The 23,093-nt window shown below is 36.6% G+C and overlaps 1 protein-coding gene across 1 annotated transcript in view; it reads right to left on the bottom strand.

The window, feature by feature from the left end:
• Positions 1–22,664, bottom strand: part of syn2b (synapsin IIb) — a 76,241-nt gene extending 53,577 nt beyond the window's left edge. The window contains exon 1 of the mRNA XM_083534135.1: positions 22,009–22,664. Within this exon, the coding sequence (XP_083390261.1) occupies positions 22,009–22,391 (383 nt within the window). The 5' untranslated portion in view covers positions 22,392–22,664. The remainder of the gene's footprint in view (positions 1–22,008) is intronic.
• Positions 22,665–23,093: the final 429 nt, after the last annotated feature.

The following is a 23,093-nucleotide window of genomic DNA, read 5'->3' as shown; positions in this document are numbered from 1 at the left end:
AGTCGGAGAATGGAGAATGAATGCCTGTTATATGGGCATTTTTTATTATATATTGAAGGTCATATAAATAACTGTGGACAGGATTATGGCTATGAACTACGGTACATTACCCATCATCCCATTCACATCTCAGGAGTGAGTCACTAATCATTCCCAAATGTTTCTTGTCACTGACATGCAACACAGAGTTTATCTCATGTAAGTCCTTCTATGGAAAATGTCATTGTTATGCTTAGGTTAAATTTATTGTCAGGGTTTCATGGTATTAAGTGTTATATTGTCTTAGTTTTTTTTATATTTTTTTATTTTGTATATTTTCACTAAAAGTAAAATGATTTCCACTTGAATCCACTTCCTGCTTCTATTATGTAAAAATAGAGCTACAGCTCACAATGACTTGCTGGCCTCAAAAAAACATACATTTAAATGACCTGAACTATTATGATTTCTGAATATTATTGTGTAAATGATTGTGTATGATAGATCAGCACAAAGATGTGTTATGACAGCAGGGAAATCAAATACGTTCCGCTGTCTGACCTTACGTGTCCCAATTAATTTTTTGTAAAATATTCTAATAATAAAATTACAGAAAAATAGACTTTTGTTATTAGTCAAGCAATGAATAGTCAAGCAATGAGCAACAAGATATATTGAAAATGAATATAATACTGCTTAAGATCATGTTTTTGTTACATTTTTTTCGACATTTCATATACAGTAGTTGCTCTATATTTTAAAAGCATATTTCAGCTGTGTTTACTGTGTCTGGAGTAAAATAGGAGTTACTGACTCCCACATGTTTCTCATTATACTGCTTTGAATGTGTAAATGGATGAGTTAATAAGTTAGTGAGTGAGCAAGTAAAAAAATCAATAAATACATAAGTAAATGAGTTAACAAGCTAACAAATGAGTGGCTTAATAAGTAACCAATTAATTAAGTCAACAGCAATTGATCAAGTAAAGAGATAAATACAGTATGTCAGGGGTGCCCAATACGTCGATCGTGATCTACTGGTCGATTTCAAAGGTAGTGTGGGTAGATTGCATGACATAAAAAAATAGACTTCAGGCTGTCACTCATCCTCACTAAGAAATTTGCAAGCGTACAAGGGCGCCAAGTGCGGCAAAAAGCTACCGAGTTGCCAAGTTAGCCTCCAATTTATTCCTTCTAAACTTAAGAAAGGGTAAAAATTAGTGGACATGCTGGACCAAGTAAGAAGCCAAAAACCTACCACTTCCATACTGAATGGGAGGACGACTTTTTTTTCACAATGGCTGACTATCAGCAGCTACTGTCCGCACTATGGATCCCTGGCTGATTCCATTTAGTGCAAGTCATCAGAGTGAGGTAATGACAAAATATTTACACTGTTATATCGTGCAATATAAATAAATAAAAATATAAATAAATATATGGTTTGCATTTTTTTTTTATATTTAGATCATTTTGACTTTGGTCATTTTATAAGTAGCTCGCATGCTGGAAAAGTTTGTGCACCCCTGCAGTATGTGAATAAATGAGTAAGGGACTGAGTGTGTAAGAAAGGGTGTAAATCAACTAGTGAATGAGTTGAAAAGCCAGTTCCATGATATGCTTTGCTTCAGAAAAAAAAAACATTAACCTACCATTTCTAACCAAATTTCTGCATATATACTTCAAAGGATATGTCTTTTGCATCTTTAGAGGACCTAGAGCAAAGCTACCCAAACCATAAATGACAGCCAGACATGAGAAGAGCAAAAAGAAAGAAACAAATGCCACTAACACAGATCTTTATTTCCAATTTAAAATTGTTCATGTAAAATAAATATAGTTTCATTTAAAATGAAATGTAGAGAATACAAGGGAAATTGACATCATAATTTGGAAAAAAAACCTTCATGTCTCATTAGAGGTCACTGATATGGCTCTGTTGCTTATAAATTGAATATTAGACATTGAATATTAGACATTAGACATTTTGTGCTGTAAATGGAATTGTTTCCATGTTTTCACTGTACTATAGGTTTATAAATATTTTGATATCATACATGAGGGGAACCATGGCAACTTTAAATGTAATACTATGCAACACTTACTTTCAGACCACAGCTCGCAATCAAATTTTTGACCCTTCATGTGAAAAAGCTTGCGTTCCTTTGACCGAGAGGATGTGGTGCCCATGAAATTAAAATGGGTGTTACAAAGTCAAATGTATTTTAACATATCTATTATAGAAATTAAATTGTTTTATTCTATTTACTTACACATTGATATATAAGATCCATTATATTTCACAATAATGTATTTTTCACCCATGATTGAAAGTGAATATTCTCTCCTCTTTGGAGAAGGGGGTAGTAGCTTAATGTTTCGGGTGCTGGATTATTGATTGAATGGTTGGGGGTTGCCACTGTTAGGCTCTTGAGCAAGGCCCTTAACCCTCGATGCTCCAAAGAGGGCTGTATCATGTCTAACCCTGTGCTCTGACCCCAGCTTTTTACATCACTGAGATATGTGAAGAAAGAATTTCAGTGTGCTGTAACGCTCATGTGACAAGTAAAAAGCACTTTTAAAAAGCACATTTATTTTCAAGTCAAGAGTCAAGAAGCTTTTATTGTTATTTCAACCATATATAGCTGATGCAGTACACAGTGAATTGAAACAACGTTCCTCCAGAACCCTGGTGCTACATAAAACAACACAGAGCTACATAACAGAAAAACACAGAGCTAAAGGCTAGTAAGTGTCTTCTCCACACAAAGTGCATCGTGTGCAACCTGGTGCAAACAGTGCAAGAAAGACAGCGCAAAGACCACACAAGACAGTGTAGGATAAATACACAAAAACACAAAATACAAAATAGCACCGCCAGTAAACCTGCTTTATAAAAAAGCAAAAAAAGCAATAGCAGCAGTTAAAAAAGATGTGCAAAAACAGCATGTAAACAGTTTGTAGTAATGAAGTGATATTTTATGGGCATGGATGTGTGAAGTGTGTACGATTGTGTGCAGGTTGTACAGATCAGTCACACAGTTTGAGTGAATTTCAGTTCAGTTCTGTGTTGAGAAGCCTGATGGCTTGAGGGAAGAAACTGTTGCACAAATAAAATATAGATTTTTATTCATTCATTCATCCACCTTCAGTAAACTCTTTATATTTATTTTTTTTTTGCCATTTTTATGTTTTAAAACTTTAAAAACTTTTTTTTTCTACATTAAAAAAAGTTCACTTTCATATATTTTGGTCACTGCCAAAAGAAAGACATTTATAACTTCTTGGCTGACATTTTCATCCACATTAATTAGATTGCATTCATCAGCCAAAGACCATTTAAAGTTAATAACAATATTTATAGTTTTTGCTCTTCATTTGCTTTCACACATTTGAATTATAATGAAATAAGACACAAATGCCAGTGTTTTGATGACGCTTCTTCTTCTTCTTCTTCTTCTTCTTCTTCTTCCAGCTTCTCCCATTAGAGGTCGCCACAGCGGATCATCAGTCTCCATACCCCCCCGTCCTCTACATCTGTCTCTTTCAACCCAACTACCTGCATGTCTTCCCTCACCACATCCATAAACCGCATACTTGGCCTTCCTCTTTTCCTTCTTTCTGGTGTCTCCATCCTCAGCATTCTCCTACCGATATACCCCATGTCCCTCCTCTGCACATGTCCAAACCATCTCAATCTCGCCTCCCTCACCTTGTCTCCAAAACGTCCTACATGCGCTGTCCCTCTAAAAAACTAATTTCTAATCCTGTCCATCCTCGTCACTCCCAACGAAAACCTTAACATCTCAGCTCTGCTACCTCAAGCTCCACAGGACAGTCTTACCACAGTCCTATAAACGTTCCCTTTTACTCTTGCAGACACTCTTCTATCACAAATCACTCCTGCCACTCTTCTCTACCCACTCCACCTTGCCTGCACTCTTTTCTTCACTTCTCTAACACACTCTCGATTAAGCTATGAAGCCTTAAAAATGTATGCATAGACAGATAAACGTTTATTTTCATACCAGCTGAACATCTTTTGCTTTTTGTTATCCATCAGTGAAAATTTCAATAATCATATAGATTTGAGTTATTGAGTTAATATTAAATGATCTCCCGGTACACATTGTAAGAGTGTACTGAAAGGTAAATTAATAAATGTGAAGGTGATCTGCATAAGATGCTTTAAGAGATTAGACTTTTTTTTTAAGTAGTGGTTCCTTGGGAGTACCTCTTAAAGGTTCTATGTAGAACTCTACAGCTTAGCGTTTTTTTGTATCAGGAAAAGTTTTAAAAACCTTTAAATTATCCAATAAACCATTAAAGAACCACTAAAGAACTATGCTTGTGCAGTTACATTACACTATATTGCAGTTTGCTGTTTTAGAGCCACTGAAATGCTGGGTAATTTGTAGTAGGTGGTCTATTACAGAGCAAGCAAATAAAATTGTTACAAAAGTACAAATTTAAAGGTAACCTTGGTAATGAAACAATATTGTGCTGAGGACAACATAACAGGTGCAACACAGAAAATTCATGTGTTTTGTACTCCTGGAGGGACTTAAAGGTGTTACAGAAAATGCTTAGCTTTAATGTGTGCAACTTGGGAAACCGATGTTGGATTATGGCCAAAAATATATCATGAAAGATTGTTTTTATATATATATATATATATATATATATATATATATATATATATATATATATATATATATATATATATATATATATATATATATATATATAATGAGAGATTATGTCTTGTATATTGGTCATGGTTACAAATGATCTGAAACCACTCCCAGATTTGAGGGACCAGCACACCCATCATCTTCCATGCATATACTCTCATTACACCGAAGAGCAATTGCTCTAAGATATCAAAGCATAGCCAACAAGATCTAAGACTAATAAAGGACATCAGGGAACCTGAAGGAAACCCACACAGACATGAGGAGAGCCCGCACAATTTCAACCTACAAGCTCAGGGTTGAACTGGCAATAGGTAGCTATATCTCACATATTATAATGAAAGTCCCTGAATCAAAACAATAATAATAACAATAATACATTTTACAGCTTACTACTTTATCACACTACTACACCAGTCTACTGTCAGGTTTATTTCACAAAACTGTGTTTTTAATCTATAATTTGATAAATATGATTGTTTTGGTTAATAAGAACTTTTATTTAGTGTCCCTGTGCACCACACTCATTGTCTCACAGATGTGATTCATATTTGCCATCGTTTTTGGTTCAGGTTACAGTCCTTGTTTCATTGGCTTGCTATTTCATGCTCTGCTTCTTTGTCTATGTTTTGTATGTTTGCACTATAATAATAATAATAATAATAATAAAAAAAAAAAATTGCTCTGCTTATTACATGACAACCCCAATGTCACTGCCAAGGTTGGAAAACTCAGATATTTTTGTTTTTTTTTATTTTTATCACTATTAATTCTAAAGACAAATACAAATGGAATGGTAAGGAAAAGATAATAAAGCAAATCTTACACCAAATACATAATTTATATAAGTTTTATTAACTGCCTGTTCTCAGAGCCAAATAGAGTTTCGAACAAGAGCTTCATCAGCAAAGTATAAACAGACAAAAGGCAATAATGGCCTTATTCCTACTAATTATAGACAATTTTAAATATTTTTTGACAGGCAATAATTTTTTTTACATTTAATTCCTTTCATTTTCTGAATGAATAAATGTGAAAAATTGAAATGATAAGATTTATTTGCAACAACGATTCTCTGGGCAAGGTAAACATTTTCCTGCCTTCAAACAGTTAATGCATAAAGGTCAGGATTTTTGCACTTTTCATATTTCAAACAGGAAATAAGGGCATGTACAAGTGGGTGGACTATTTATTAAGTGCAAAAATATTTTTTTTCTTTTATAACGATCTGTCACTGACACTTTTTTTCGTGGTATTGGCCAGAACAGAAAATTTGCAGCTGGTCCTCTAGACATGTAGCTTGCAAGCACCTGTCTCCAAGCAGAACACTACTTTGCTACTTCTTTCCTGTAAATATTTAATTAACTGCAGATAGACGACAGTGTGGTGTGATCCTGCGCCTCTTTAATTTGTTTCTTCCCTGCTGCTTCTAGTCAAGCATGAGGCACGATCAAGCATATTAAAACCAGTATTCATAGCTGTTGCAGAAAAAAGTTTTAGTATAAATAATTTAATGCACAGAGAGAATACTAAATCAACACATGCACAACTTTTGCAGTTCCTAGAGCATAGCATAGATATATTTATAATGCACTAAGAATCAGAGCACTCATATCAAGGGTAGCATCCGATATTCATACATTTAGACTATGGCCCATTAGAATGAAATGGGCAATATTACTTGTGCACACAAAAACATCAATTGCATGTACATCTTGCATCCTTTTTGAATGATCCTCATTTCCTCCATTATCCATTTTAAGAACTGGAGGTTTTAATATTTCATAAAGTTGCTATTTTCCTGACCAATGATTCGATGTTAAAACCAGTAAAAGCATCACTGGGTTACGTATGTAACCCAAGTTCTCTGTGGAAACGAGAGCTGCGTCAAAATGCTTTGGGAACGCCTTGCATTGTTCACGCTATGAATCATGTGTAAAATCGACCCAATAGGCAAGTCGTGACCTCATCGGCAGGCGACGTCGTGTAAACCAGGAAGCTACAAAATAGGTGAGCGATAATAGTAACATTAGCTTCTGAAAAGGAGAAGGTAAGCACTGCAGGGATGCAGGGAGTATGGCCCGCTGATGCAGCTCTCGTTTCCTCAGAGAAACTCCAACGGACCAGGGCGTAGAGGCCGCCATACCCCAGGTGAAATGAGTCTTGACTCCGAAGTGAGTGGGGAGACCAGAGGACTCATAACACAAAGAAATGGCATCCACAATCCATCTGCAGAGCTTGCAGTCAATTTTGCTTTTCCTGGTTAGGGGCAAGAAAAGGAGGAGGCAGAATGCCTGCAGAACGACAGGACCTTAAAGGAGGAAATTGCCTGAAGAAAGGCGGTCTTAACCAACAGATACCTAAGGGCCACCTCGACCAAGGGCTTGAAGGGGGGCTTAGATAGAGCCGCCAGCACAACGGCCAAGTTCCACATAGGCACTCTGGGTCATATCCCGGGCCTCAGACTCCAGGTGCCGTGTAGGAAACGTGTCACAAGGGGGTGTTTGCCCAGTGACTGCCCCACAGGCAAGGTACAATAAGCCGCGATAACTGACATGTAAACCTTTAGTGTTGATAGAGCCAATCCTGTGGCAAACTGTTCCATCCAGCTTGCTATGAACGTGTTGCTTCCACTTCTCGTTGGGCCAAGCTATCTCTAGCTTAGCGACAGCTCACCTCACTACCTCCAGGAGCTCCTCAAACAGCACAAGCTGTGAGGAGTCTGTGGGTTCGCTAGCATTCCTCGGAGGAAGAAATACGGAGCTCCATATTACAGGCGCCGGAAGAAGGAAAAAGCAGGTGCTTTCTCCAGGGAACGGGAGCTCGGCCCAGAAGAAGTGGCCTCGTCCATCTCCATGCCTCTGGCTAGGTCGGCCTGCGAGCCCCACGACCTTCAGGCCCGCTTCGCCTCAGCGAGAGCGGGTCCTGAGCCGCGAGGGAGATCACTCTCCTCGAAGAGTGATCTTTAGGAGCAGAGAGTGCGCATAGCCATGCGGCTACAGCACGGACAATCGCCTCTCTCTTAATTTTCTAGTAACCTTGCTTAATATTTTATATTTATTTGAAAAAAAGCATTGCATGTGCAAAGCAGTAATAGGAGAGGGTATGTTTATGATGATTACCAGATCAACAGTGGTTCAAAGTAAATAACAAATATTTTAAGTAAACCTTTACAAGAAGGTTACAGAATCTTAGCTACTTCACTCATGATAGATTAAATAACATGACAGACCAAATACTTGCAAATAAATATATATTAGAGAAGATAAACATTTAAAAATTGTCTATGGAAACATTTTAGAAGCTATTTTACTTAACAAGGACCATTAAGACGCCCGTAGCAGGTTATCTGTAATCATCCAATTATACACTTAGTATATCATTTAGCTGAAGGCAGCTTATCAGACCATAGACTAGCTAAAGCACTAGAAACAAATTAAGTAAGGAAGAAGGAAACTAGTTACCTTCTCTTGTCTGATGAACTGAATTTATAAAGTAGACTGTTTTTATGCTCTCTCAATCTCTCTACAAATGGTTACATTAAGCATCACGATGAGACTAAATATTTATAGCATTTTTCTGTTATGAGATATCAACTAAACCGCAACCCCAGCTCCAGGTCAAGATCTCCGAATAACTCTTCATGACTCTCTGCTCTCCCCTTCAGCCGCTACATTGGGGTAACTATGGACAATGAACTGTCCTTCTTCTCACATGTTGCTAATGTGGCTCGTTCCTGTCGATTTCTTCTCTACAACATCCGAAGGATTCGACCATTTTTGTCCACACAGGCTACCCAGGTGCTTGTTCAGTCTCTTGTCATTTCAAGACGCGGCTACTGCAACTCTCTGCTGGCAGGTCTTCCTCTAAACACAATTCGTTTAGAGGAATTATCCGAATTATCTGAAATGCAGCTGCACGACTTGTGTTCAATCTGGCCAAGTTCTCCCACACCACCCCACTGCTGCACTCCCTTCACTGGCTTTCAGTAGCTGCACGTATCAGATTCAAAACACAGATGCTTGCCTACAAGGCCAAAAATGGACCAGCACCATCTTCCCTCAGAGACCTCATCACATATCACACTGCACCATGCTGTCTGAGATCCTCCAGCACTGCTCGACTGGTACCACCTTCTCTCAGAATTAAAGAAAAATATACTTCTACGCTCTTCTCTGTTCTGGCACTGAGGTGGCGAAATGAACTTTTCCTAGATGTCCGTACAGCGGAGTCCTTGGCTATCTTCAGGCGACGGTTGAAGACCTACCTCTTCCTAAAACACTTAAATTAGCACTTTCCAAGTTTGCTTTGTAGAATTCAAGAGTTATATTTATATTAGGTTTGTAATCTTGCATACCAGTGTAGATTTATTCATTACTTGAGACTCAAAGCACATTTGTACGTCGCTCTGGATAAGGGCGTCTGCTAAATGTAAATGTATATCAGTAAACTTAATGTATGATTATCTAGCTTTATTGAGTAATTAAAAATCATTTCAAGCTGGCAGTAGATATTTTAGCAAGTTACTACTAAAATGAAGCAAAATGATCTGCCTGCAGAACAGAATTTGAATTTATGACATTTTGGCACACATCATCCATCTCATTTATAGAACATACATTTTTTATGGGGGTGTTCCAGAGTCCAACATCGAAACTATTTCCCAAATAAGATATAAAAAACAAGAAACATAATATCTTTGATATTAAAAGATAGTATTCTTAGAATAGAAAATAATATACAAGATTATTTACAATGTTATCCGAGATGGCATTTTTGCAGTTTTGCCACCCTGAACAAACGATGAGTAGTTTTACCACAAAAATGTAAATCATGATATGTAGTCAAGACATAGAAACAGTTTTTAAAACAAAACAAAAAAAATTCTGTTTTTATTTTGGAAGAAGTTGGAAATAAAAAACATGCTTTCTTGAGCTCTCTGTAGGAATACAATAACTGTGCTGGAACACAGCAGTTTTGCCTCTGCAGGAAAACTTATTTGTAGACACAATAATTAATAGTTAAGTATTAAAAAGTAAACATTGCTGACAGTCTCAGTAGTGGTATATTGAATTGTTTGCCAGGAATTTTATGTAACCAGGACAATTCTTAGATGACTACCTCTGGTTGTCGATGGACATTTTTACTGCAAATGAGGAATGGTATGTTTAAAAAGCACACAAAAGACATATGGTCAGGTCATATTAGATTTTACATAATTTTTTCTTCCTATGATCTATTTAACATCTTTAGTTTTTAAAATTGTTAATGCACAAAATGAGTTCATTCTATTAATAATGTATATGTACCTGGAAACGTTTTTTTTTACAAGCATAAAGGTTTCCTTAAATGCCACAGAAACTGAAGCTACAAATGTGCAGTGAATGTTAAATAGAAAACCAAATTCTCTGCCTTTGATAAATATTCTGATTATTTTGAGATTCTAAAACAATTCTGAAGACCTTTCTCTTAAGCGTAGGTAGATTTTTTATTTTATTTATTTATTTTTATCAGAAATAGGCTTTACTGCAAATCTTATGCCTGCCCTTCGGTGGTACTATTCTTAGCGGACAATCATTATATAATTACAGACATGGCAGCGAAAAGACAAAGCTCACACCAAATTATCCCAAGGTTAGAGTATGTAAAAGAGAAGAATAAAAAATGCACGCATTCAAAAACATATCTTTAAGAGCCTTGGGGAGAAAGATATTTATCATTAAAACAGCACAGTTGAAGCTCTGAATTCTCTCAGCTCATTCAAGGTCACTGCCTTATTTTTCACAATGGCTGCTAAAAAAGAGCAGCTGCCCATGACAGAGTTCCCATAATGGCAGAGCCCAGGAATCAATGATATATGAGCTTTAGAGATTAAACTGGGAGAGATTCCTGCAGAGGAAAGCACGCACCTCATTAGTTATGCAGCATCCCTCATTCTATTATACCAACAAGAAACATTAGCTGGGCTAATCTGCATTTGCCAGTAAGAGCAGAGGGAGTGCCCGCGTCGTGTCAAAAAAACAAAGCATCTGCTATCAAAATTGGCATTAGATACAAAAATATAAAAAAAAAAAAACCACTCTAAATAAAGCTTTTAATCGAGCAAATATGTGATCATGCTGAGTGAATATTGACTTTTGACAGAAGACATGTTTTATTTGTAAATGTGTTTAGTCACTTCTCCTTCATACAATTTGTCTACTGTATATCTAAAGTCATTCTACCGACATTACCAAGCTTCCCAAAGGGAGTGGGTTAAATAAGGATTGCACTTCAGTCCACTTCACAGCACTCCCTTTCCTTTTACGCTTCCATCTTCTCCCTATAAAGTTTGTTTGGTCGGACATTAGCTTAGGGAGCAATATCATCATATTACCATATCATAATATACCTCATCAGTAATTCCTTTCTCACATGCCAACTGTGGCTCGTCTGTGCCTCACAATTTCTCCTCAACTCTTTATTTTTTCTTTCCTGGATCGATGTCTAATCCGCAGGCGATTCCACACAGTGACACTAGGTGTGATTGTGAAGAGGGCAAACCCTCCAGTGCAAACTCAATTATTTATACAGCAAAGTCTGCGAAATCGATACGACCCAAAATGGTATTAATTTTTTTTGTTGCACACTGGAGGGGCTTTTCAGGGACTTTTTTTTTTATTTTTTTTTTATCAGATGCACTTTTCAAAACAACCAAAGACCTTGTGCCAGCTCTTAGGTGCATGCATTAATGATGCAGCAGCACACCAGGCCAACGAAACAAGTGACATAATGTACAAAATGTACTCACTAATGTACAAGATGTACTCACGCATCTTGAAGCTCAGAGTCTACTAATTCCAACAGCCAAATTTTCTTGATTCATTCCTTCAATCAAAAAGCCAGCGAAACTAAACATACTAAACATGAATGTCTGTAGTATCAGCAACACCGTTAGTAGCATCCAAGAATATTTTTTTTATGAAATTCAGAAAATGTTCTATTTCCACCTATTTGCCTAATGGCTACATTACCCACAATGCTGTTTAAACACTGGTTCACAGAAGTGTCACTTGGAATTAGTTGGAATAATACTTCATCTTTCCCTGGAGAGGGCAATGCAGCAAAGCTTTAGTCCTTTAGTCTGATTAGCTCTCTTACCTCCTCCTCCACTGTGACTGTTATAATAGAACTTCGTATAGGTAACAAAAAAGTATGTAACTAATTAACAAGTAGGTAATGTTTGCTATCCAGCTTGTCATTAATGTTCTTTTTTTAACAGGTTTTTAACATGGTTAGACTATACTGTATATATGGTTCTTCATTATTGTGGAAAAATATAGTTTTAAAATCTTACTGTAATTGTGTCTGTTTTCTGAAAATTTAAATGTTATAGGAAAATTCATAAATGTTATATATAAATGTTATCTTAGAAAGTAACATTAAATATTCTGTAATAAAAACGAAAAAGCTATAATATTTAGAAGACCAATTTAAAATTGTTTGATAGATTTAGATAGTTACATAGGACAAAGAACTGAGCAATTGCTATGAAAAAAGCATCTTTCCTCCCATTTTTCATCCCAAGCTACCGAATTAGGGTACAAATTTGGGCATCAAAATTCAACTAAATCCAATTAGCACCTTCTATCCATCTCGGCGATGTAACCTGCTTGACACAGTGATTGTTCTTCTAAGATGAATGTGAGACAAATCTTGATAAATGGACTGGGACCTTATTTTTCAACTGAATCAGAATCTCATTATGTTAATTATCTTACATTTACGAGTGCAGGCGTATGGCATATAGCATACTATAAATATGTTTAAAAAGGTAAACATTCAGTGAAATTTTAAATAAAAATATATATCTACATGAAAAAAGATTAAATATAAATAATTGAATATGACTATACTGTATATTAGTATCAAATATATTTTCAATTTAAATGCATCCCCCAGCCTGAGTGACTGAATGTCCCTGAGACATCTTGTAGTCCTCTTTGCAATCGCTTCATCAATGTGAACAGTAGGCGGTTTTTATGGCTCTGTCTGTGAATGGAACATCAGTGTGCTGTAAATCATGTCTGCTGTTTAATAAAATGGCTGTCTTGCAGTTGAATAAAGCTGACTTCTCTGAAAGCCACACTGTAGCTTGAGATTATTCTCCAAAGCCTTATTGAACTGCATGGGCAGAAAAAGGCCATCTATAAGCCATGTGACAGCTTAATCAATAGCCAAAGTGTACTGTTAACCACTAGGTTGAATCCACAGAGATTGACACACTTTTTCTTGGAAAACTTCACAGAGTCTTGCATTTATATATACTGTATATATAGGATGAGGATATATATATTTTTGAGACTATGTGTGAGTTCTGAGAGATGCCTCATGTGTCTTTCCATGAACAAGCTGTTGAGCGTGTGGGTGTTGAAAGATTGATGAAAGCACACCTACACTAGTTTATCCACTACACAGGCAGTTTATGCCAGCTTTATACACAATATCCCTTAATCTGCCCTATATACTACAATTATCAGTGCTGATTCACTGCAATTTGCATTTGTGACTTCACCGACCTACTCGTTCAAAATTATTGTTTCTTTTTGCTTTGCTGGTGTAGTGGGACATGGGTTCAAAAACACGCTTTACCAAAAAGACAAACCAAGCGGATGAGGCGTAAACTCAGTCAGAAAAAAAAGTAAGCTGTATTATAAATGCAGAAGTGAATTCAGCTTTTTGTTTCATTAGACAAAATGTTTTTTATTCCCATTCATTATGTAAATAGTATGGAAATATCCAAATCTCTTTCAGCACACATTTCTGAACTGTTTCCAACTACAAAACAAACTGTGGATGCATCTATCCTGTTACCATAGCAATCAATTTACCCAATGAAAGGAACGTTCACTTCCTCTGTAATGTTTGATATTTTTAATCATTTTCGTTTTTGCAGTGTGTAAAAACAAGCAGCCTAATATTACTGTGAATATCTTTGCAGACCTAACATCTTGCCTTAACATTTTGCTAGATCTGGCAGTTCCATTTGTGGCCAAGCAGAAATATGTATTTCTCTTGCCTTTAGAATGCAAGCTTGCTCTTTCTATACTCTTAAAAATGCAAACTCTGATAGTTTTATTTTTTATCTTTCAGTCAATGTCTGGTCAAAATAGCTGCACGTGTGGTATGACCTTGAACACATAGGAGATGCAAGTGCAGTCAGCTTGATTTAAATCCACTACTATAAATACAGTATTCCAAAGACTTGAGCTACATTACTATTGTCAGCCAAAACTGACATCAGCATTTATTTTTTTGCTGCAGCTTGGATCTGACTTTTCACATTTGAAATGGGCCATATTCAAATAGTTTCGGTAATTATTTAATTATTAGGTTAAAATGGTGTTCAGACAATACATATCAAATAGAGTCAATGAAATATGGGGCAAAGGTCCAGTACAGTCAATCCTGGCTTGAATGTCGACCAAGATATGTTCATGGGGCATCCTTGTAGGAACATAGAAATAATATAAGGGTCACTACAAAAAAGCATCTAAATAATTATTAATAACCAAAACATCTAAATAATGCATCAAAGTCCACAATGTCAATGCAGACTTGGAAGACTAAATCACTTTCTGTGACATTCAAAAGTGGCACAGTGTTGAACATTTGAACACTTGTACCCAAGCATTGGACCCAAACTATGCTAAAATGTGCAGTCACCACAACATTGCTTATTTAATTCAATAATATAAATGTTTTCATCATTCAATTCTTAACCAAAGTCTGTTTGTTAGAAATATAAATTTGGTTTTTGTATCTTTTTATGAAACCTGCCTGTCATGGATGGTGACAGTTGCTTTGTGTATAAGTAAAGAAACCCTTGAATATATATATGTAAAAATATATACATAAAATATATATATAAACATTTTTATTTCTGTATTTAAGGCAAAGCCAATGGTGAATAATGGCAGTGTTTCTCAGTGAGCTGTTGGTGAGAAATAGAGCTGCCTGAGGCTATGACAACAGGCTCAGAAGATCAAACCTTGATGGGTTTTTTTTTTTAAAGGCCGAAGTTTATCTTCAGACCAGAGGGCACAGAATGTGCTGCATGCCCAGTCATTTATTATTATTATTATTATTATTATTATTATTATTATTATTATTATTTTTTTTTTTTTATTATTATTATTTTTTTTTTTGTGGTATTTCATTTAATGTTCTTTTGAAACAGGTTGTATTCAAGTGTGTCTTTTTTTCAAACATTAAACAGAATTGAAAGACAAAAGTGTTATTCCTGTAAAACAGACAACTAAATATCAAGCTAACATTACAGAACAATAAAATGTATTTTTTAGCATTATTATCTTGCATGAGAGATGCAATTTGTTAAAAAAAAATGTATTACAACCAATTACCTTTGTAAAAGCTGGTTAACCAACCAGTGCCTTGTGTAACAGTTTGCTAATTAACCAGTGATTTTTGTAAAGGTTTGCTAATGGTTAAGCTATCTAGTTAGCAAATTTAGCTAATGTTTCCTGCAAAGTTTAGACTATTTTGAGAAAGTGTGGCAACTCAGTCGTGTTTTCTTTTTTACCAAGCCAGTATGTAAGAAACGACAGGCTACATGTTTAGCATATGGCAAATCATGGTGGTGAGTGTGCATTAAAAAAAATAAAGCTTGACAGCTCTGAATGTTATAATTCTGAACAGAATCAGCAGTCACTATAAAAACAGCATATGCCAAGACAATATGGAGAGATTTAGCTTCAGGTCCATAGCCACAATAGGAGTTTTGGGAATCTATTCAGTAGAGCAGATAAGCAAATCACTGAGGATTTTTATTCCAGAGAAAAAAAACAAAAAAAAAAAAACATACAAAGTTCACTTTTCTAGGTCAAGATTGAGCATCAGCACAATCTTTCTCGTAGCTTAAGACAAATAATGGATAGACTAGGAAATATTTTACTAGGCTTTACCTATTCATAAGGTACTTGTAATTGAGATAAAGCCTGATGTGCAATTTGTCTGAGGCTTTGTGTTATTTCACACCCCCCAAAGGGATATCTAAATAGAAACAGTTGCTGCAAGTGTCAAACGGATCCCTACAAATCACTGACTGGACTTATTATAATAAGTCGAATTCGTATAAGTATATAAGTATTCGAAGTGATTAAAAAAGGCTTTATGGTTCTGAACAAATACTACTAAATAGCACATCCCCATAGTGATGACGATAAGCTTAAAACTAATGACCAGATTTGCCACAAATCTTAAGCCTAAGAAAATAAGAGCTTTTAATAAATCAACAATATAACATGCATCCTCACACTAAGGCCACTGAGGCTAAATGGCATGATTGAATATCTGAGCTGTGTACAGAAAAGGTTAACAGCATTAGTTTTAAATTGATAAGTCCTAACTGGAATATGCATTACAAATGATGATCTTTTCTAAGCTATTGGGAAACCCATGAAAACTATTTCATTTAGCATACAATAATCTTAAATATTTAAACATAATCTCTTTTTGTTAAGTGGACATATTTCTAACCAGAAAATATAAAATATCTGTTAGACAAACTTAATTCAGTTTGGAAAATTCCAATTCCTTATGTTTCATTTGAACATTGTTTTTTAAGTTAGGACAAGACAGCTTTATAAAAATCCTAATATAGTGCTAGATTCCTAATAATGATCAAGCCTGAACAAACATAGCATAACAAAAAACCTTGAGAAAGACATAGAGGCTACAAAGTTGATTTAGGTCTAATTTGAACAAATCATGATAGCTTAGAAGATGACTGTCCTTACAGTATGTTGTCTTCTAAATTGAATATCATTCAGGTTATGTGGTGAATCCATGGATGATAATAACTACAAGAAACAAAAACAATAGAAGAATTCCCTTATTCCCTAAATCAGCTTAAAGCGTAAAGGACACTGATTAACACTAAGGGATTCTCTCTGGTGACTGTAACACAGGAATCATGGCAGTAACTCACTTTTACTTTTACAAACATGCATGAACAAGATTAAATAAAAATCTATATTCCAGTCCAATCATCTTCCAGAAAAAACCCTGCCTCATTCAGCTTCTATCATGCATCATTGCATGAATGCATCATTCAGCATTCATCGAGCTTCAGTGAAGACATAAATCCTGTCATTGACCAAGTAGCAATAGACAACACAGTACTACTATGTGGGCTTAGCTAGCTACATAGCCTTCTTGCTAGGTGGAATTGATTTAATATGTTGCGTGTCCCTGGGGGTTACTTCGCGTATAAAAAGTTAAAAGCACTAGATATATAGTGTGCTTCTTCATCCCTCCATTCTGTGCAGAAACAGTAAACTGTACAGGGGTGATTTGAAAGCTTCTTACAGTAGGCCATTCATCAGTGGTGACAGAGTTATTTCAGTATCAGACGCTATTCAGCAAGCCTTCAAACATAAACTCTAAAAAACCACACCCACTGACAGAGGATTATGTAAATCACAAGTGGTCATTCAAATGGCCACTATATTTGAAATACTGTTTATTTTAAAACATTTTCTGTCTGAATTAAAAAAATAAGGCAAACCTGTACACCAACCAGACATAAAATTATGACCACTTGCCTAATATTGTGTCGGTCCCCCTTTTGCTGCCAAAACAGTCCTGACTCATTAAGTATTAACAGCATTAACAATTTCAATTTGAGCTACAGGAGCTGTTGGATCAGATCACTTTTATTCACTTCACCCATCATAATGTTATAGGCTCATAATTCTATGCCTAGTAGATGTATGTGTGAAATGTGCTATGCTATTTTAACTATAGAAAATGTAAAGCTACAGTTAGAGATTAATTATGAGTCTGTTTTTTTTTTCAGGTCATTCCAGCTCTAGAAATACACTCAATGTATTTTTGCAGTTATCCAAACAACCAATCATGTGGCATTATTATATCAGAAGCCTGAGGCTACATTGGGCAGACTTGAAAATTTGTAGAACATTGTCTGATCTTTTTCTGAGATTTTGTGCCAAAGCTAGTTCCAGAGTCTTGATGCATTAAGTGTTGCAGCATAGCATATCTGGCTCAAGGTTCAGCATGTTGTATGATCTGAGATGCTTGTCTGCATACCATGATTAAAAAAGAGTGTTTATTTGAGTCGATTATGTAAAACCAGTCAGGCCATTGTCCTCTGACCTCTGTCATCAGCAAGTAATCTTTGCGCAAAATGCACAAAAATCCAGGCAGATAAACAGTTTTAAAATACCCAAATCAAAAACAACCAGATCACAGCCAAAGTCAATTAGATTTCTCCCCAATTTGATGTTTAATATGAACATTAACTTAAGTTTTTGAGCTTGATCTCCCATTACTTTTTGAATTGTATTGGTGCATGACTGGTTGATTGTATAATTTACATAAATGCACAGATGTGTGTGTGTTCCCAATTTAGTGGTGTGCGGGTAAACATATGTGTTACATACAGTAAGGGGATACAGTTAAACATGATGGAACGTAGCTTGAACTTGAAATTTCTGTTATTTGTTTATCATGATTCCGTTTGTACATTTTCAATTTGTGTGTTCAGTTTAGTATCCAATTTAATTAAATAGTCCTATCCTAGAAGAACGGTACATATCAAGCACAAAATGCAACAGTTTACACACCTCTCCAGTAAATGCCAATTTAACTTTGCAACAGCGACCTGATAACGTTAGAAAGTTAGCTAAAATAATTAAATTCATTAAGGGGGTTATATTTCTACACCCATTTCCATAAAGGTGATTTTGAATTTGATGCCTGGAACACATTTCATAAAAGTTGGAACAGGGCCATGTTTACCACCGCGTAGCATCATGTTTTCTGTCCGTATACATTTTGGAACTGAGATGACCAGTTGCTGACGTTTTGGGAAAGGAATGTTGTCGCCATATGTATACAGGATTCTAGCTTCTCAACAGTTCTGGGTGTCCTTTGTTGTGTTTTTCATTTCATGATGTGTCAAATGTTTTCAAATAGTTTAAGGTCTAGACTGCAGGCACGCCAGTTCAGCACCTGGGCTCTTCTACTATGAAGTCATGCTATTGTAATAGAGGCAGTATGCAGTTAGCATTGTCTTGCTCAAGTATGCATTTAGAAGCATATTTTGCTGCTAAAACCTGTATATATCGTTCAGCATTGATGAAGCCTTTCTAAATATACAAGATGCCCATTCCACTGGCACTTATGCACTCCTATACCATCAGAGATGCAGATCTTTGTACTGAATGCTGATAACAACCCAGATGGTCGCTCTCCTCTTTAGTCTGGCGGACGTGGTGTCTATGATCTCCAATTGAAATTTCGAATGTCTGAGCACAGAGTAGTTTTCCACTTTGCCTCAGCACATTTTAAATGAGCTTTGGCCCAGAGAGGATGGTGGCATTTCTGGATCATGCTCACGCATGCCTTCTGCTTTGCATGATAGTGATTTTACCTGTATTTGTGGATGACATGGCAAACTATGTTTACAGACAATGACTTCTGGAGGTGGCAATGAGCCCATGAAGTGATTTTAGATGAATTAGAGAATCATGACTGTTTTAAATGCAGTGCCGTCTAAGAGCCTGAAGTCACAGATATCCAATATTGTTTGGTCAAGACGAGTTCTCCAGACTCTTTGAAGCTACTGGTGATATGTACTGTATTGATGAAATATTTATAATATATAATACTATTTATAATAATATAATAACTGTTTTGCAATTTTATGTTGAGGAACATTATTTTGAAATTGTTTCGCAATTTGTAGACACAGTCTTTCACAATTCAGTGAAGCCTTGCCCCTCTTTACTTCTGAGAGACTCTGCCTCTCTAAGATACAGTATTTATACCAATCATCATACTGACCTAATTATCACACATCATAGCAATTTATAGTTTAAAGTTCATTTTAGGATTAAAATAATTTCACTTTGTTTTAAGTTCCAGTTAACTAATCAATCTAAAAAATAATAATAATAATAATAAAACAACACACTCCCAAAGGTGAGTGGCGGTAGATAAATCCAAAACATAACCAGAGACATCCAGTATTTTGGACATTTTAGAAAACAAAACGCTAACCTGACCTTTCAAAAGGGTTTGATATACTGCTGATGTCTGTCCATCAATCATGCATTTCATTTTAATTGTGGCAATGATTTTTTCTTGTTTTACACACACACACACACACACACACACACACACACACACACACACACACACACACACACACATTTAATATCAAAACTAATAAAAATTAAGTACTAACTGCTGAACTGATGAATGCCTGGAGAAACTGGGGGAGCCTGTTTGAGATAATCTATTCACTGTTAAACTGAGAAATAGTATGTCTGCTGATTCAGTCTTGCCATTATTAAAAAAAAAAGAAAAAAGAAAAAACTTTATTGAATTATGTTATATTGGATGCGTTAAGAGAGGCAGTCTCCACCTCAGCACCTGCTCCCTGTGTACACCAATAGACATGCAAATAAAAGCAGACTGTGTGTCAACATTCATGTCAAGGCTAATATGTGTGATGGACAAAATAGGAGAATAGTTCCTGAATACATACCCATCCTCCACCAGCAATATATGCACTTGTGCACAAGCTATACATGCACACACACACGCACACACACGCACATGCTTGTGCATTTATCCTCCCACGCAGTACACAGTCGGCACAGATGCAGCATACCCCAGGCTGAGCATGATGATTCACCATATCCTTTTTTATCACTTAATCACATGATCAGGCCTCTAGAGCCCTGTCTCTCTACATCAACACAGACTCTGTTCTTAAAGTACAAGCTAAAAATGATTTAACGTTTTTTTTCCAACATCATAACATCATTAAGATTTTGGGTTTTACCTGATAGGCATAAGGATTGCACAAATTTAATAGAAATAATAATAAAAAACACATTCCTTTCTTCAAACCCTGAATATGAAAGCACACAGCTTATTTCTGGGTAGCCAGCTTGGAACATTGCAGCAAACAACCAACGTCACTTTTATGCTCTGAGATGACATTGCAGTTATGTAAACATTCTGCTGGGGCTATTCACACACGAAACAATCTGGACCAATTTATTTGAAGAGTCATTCAGAGTATGTCTGTGCACTGCTGCCCCAAAATAAGAAATTAAACACTGCTGTTCGGGGCATAGAAAATCTAAATGAACAGGTGTAACGATGATAAGGCATGTAAAAGGGATGTCAATATGGAGAACAATTTTCATTTTAAATGGGCTTCCTGGAATATTCTGGCATCTCAACACTCTGCATTGCGTGCAATACTACTCAGATGACATGCACCTGTTGAGATTTTCAAAGAGGAAAGGAAAATCGATGCGTTATTGCTTCTAAATATGAGCGCATTCCAGTGGTATCAAATGCAAGACACAGAAAGTGTTGGTTGCAGGTCGTTACTAAAACCTAAACCGAAATGCATGCTCTGGCTTCGAGGATGGAAGATAAACACGGCTGCCTTGATGACTCTAGTGGAGATTACTTTCGGAAAGTGGGAGCGCCAGCTCAGTCAATCTTGTGGAAAGCTCTGCACAATCATCCATGAAGGAAAAATCAATAGTGCCAAAGGAAAACACAGTGGCTTCAGTTCCATCGAGTGAAAAGATGGCTGGTTTTCCTATAATATATGCAACTAATAGATAGATCATAAATATACAAAGTAGTGGGTAATGCGTCGACTCTTGCTTTATTAGGATATGGAAGATAATTAGCTTCCTTTGAGGCTATTCGGTTTTCTTTTTTTTTTTTTTTTTTATGAGACCTACTAATTATTATAATACCATGGACATTTAGTGTCTTTTGTCAATATCAACATTATAGTAGGGATTGTTTTTCTAACAACCTACCAGCCAATGAGAAAGAAGCATTTGATTGACCAGGATTGGTCTCAGTGGTGCTGTGAACTCCCCACCCCACCACCCACACCTCAATTTCTTCAACGCTATCGAGGACAATTTAATTGAAAGAATTTAAATGAATGAAAAATGAACCTGCATATGATTTTAATAGATAGTAAAGCATTGAAGCATAAATAAAGCATTAAATATAATATTCTTACAAATCTCAAGATATCAAAGTGAGTATTTAATCCACTAAACTCAGATATCATGTTATTGCAAACAAATCCAAGAGATCCACCAGATCTGTTCCATATTTTATGCAAAAAAAATAAATCAGAGCCTCAAGCCAGCTTATCCTGCACAGCTTTTTTTTTCACTTCTGCCCTCTCAAAGGTCATTTGCAAGCGGAGATTAAGAGGCTGTAAAAAAAACGTACTATACATAGAATAGAGAGTACTAACCATTCGTTCTGTGGCTCGTCGATCACCAGGAGCACTTTAAACTTCTTGGAAGACTGAGCAGAGCTTTGCTCAACCAATCCTGCTGAGGCTGCCGTCTGCTTCACCACGTTGGTGATGGAGCTGAAGAAGCCAGAGCTGGATGAAGCAGCCTGGGTCCGGCGTTCAGGTGCTGGAGAGACAGATGGAGCAGCAGAAGGAGGAGCGGTGGCTGTAGCAGGAGCAGGAGTAGGAGCAGGAGCAGGAGAAGAAGACGGAACCTGCTGAGAGGAGGCGCTGGGTGGAGGAGGTGGAGGAGGATCAGGCCTTTGCAGATCAGTCATGTAACCATTGGGCAGGTTGGCAATGAAGCTGCTGTCAGAGAGGCGACGGCGCAGGAAGTTCATAGCTGCGACTGATGAAGGTTAAACCTTTGTAGAGAGATTGACAGAGAACTGCTAAGGTGTTTATGGAGATGGACCTCCTGAAGCACTGCACTCTACCGTACCACTTCCTGCTAGTAAGGGTTTATTTAGATGGATGTCCTAATGATGACTAAATGCTGCTTCTCTTCCTTGTGCTCTCTGTCCGCCTGAGCTTTGACAGCCTGAACGAGAGATGCTCGTGCTCTGCCTCAGCCTCACATCCCCTCCCTCTCTTGTTTCACACACACACACACACACACACACACACACACACACACACACACACACACACACACACACACACACTCTCCCCCGCCCCTTCTCACTCTGCTGCGTCATGACCTACGTAGTTGTGTCGTACTGCAGATTGCAATAGGGGTTTCCAATGAATATAGATAAGCGGGGGTGCTACCCTCCTTTACTCCCTAACGATGGCATTCCCTTCTGCTATCCACTAACCCTTTTCTCTCTTTTTTATTTCTCATTGTGACCTCCAGGGACTTGAAGACGGATTAATACAAAATTAACTGGGTGGAGCTCTTCCTGCCTACCTCCTGGGCACTGTAGCTCTGAGAAACACAACTAGTGTGTCATCTTCTTTCCACTCACAAATTAACCCCTTAATCTCCTACGGCTGTGGGCTAGTCTAAAATTTTAGGGTTCAATCAGATCTTTCATATTTTA

Source organism: Silurus aristotelis (genome assembly GCF_946808225.1).
Source record: "Silurus aristotelis genome assembly, chromosome: 28".
Taxonomy (NCBI): domain Eukaryota; kingdom Metazoa; phylum Chordata; class Actinopteri; order Siluriformes; family Siluridae; genus Silurus; species Silurus aristotelis.
The sequence above is the reverse complement of the archived record's forward strand: the minus strand, read 5'-3'. Positions and strand labels throughout refer to the sequence as shown.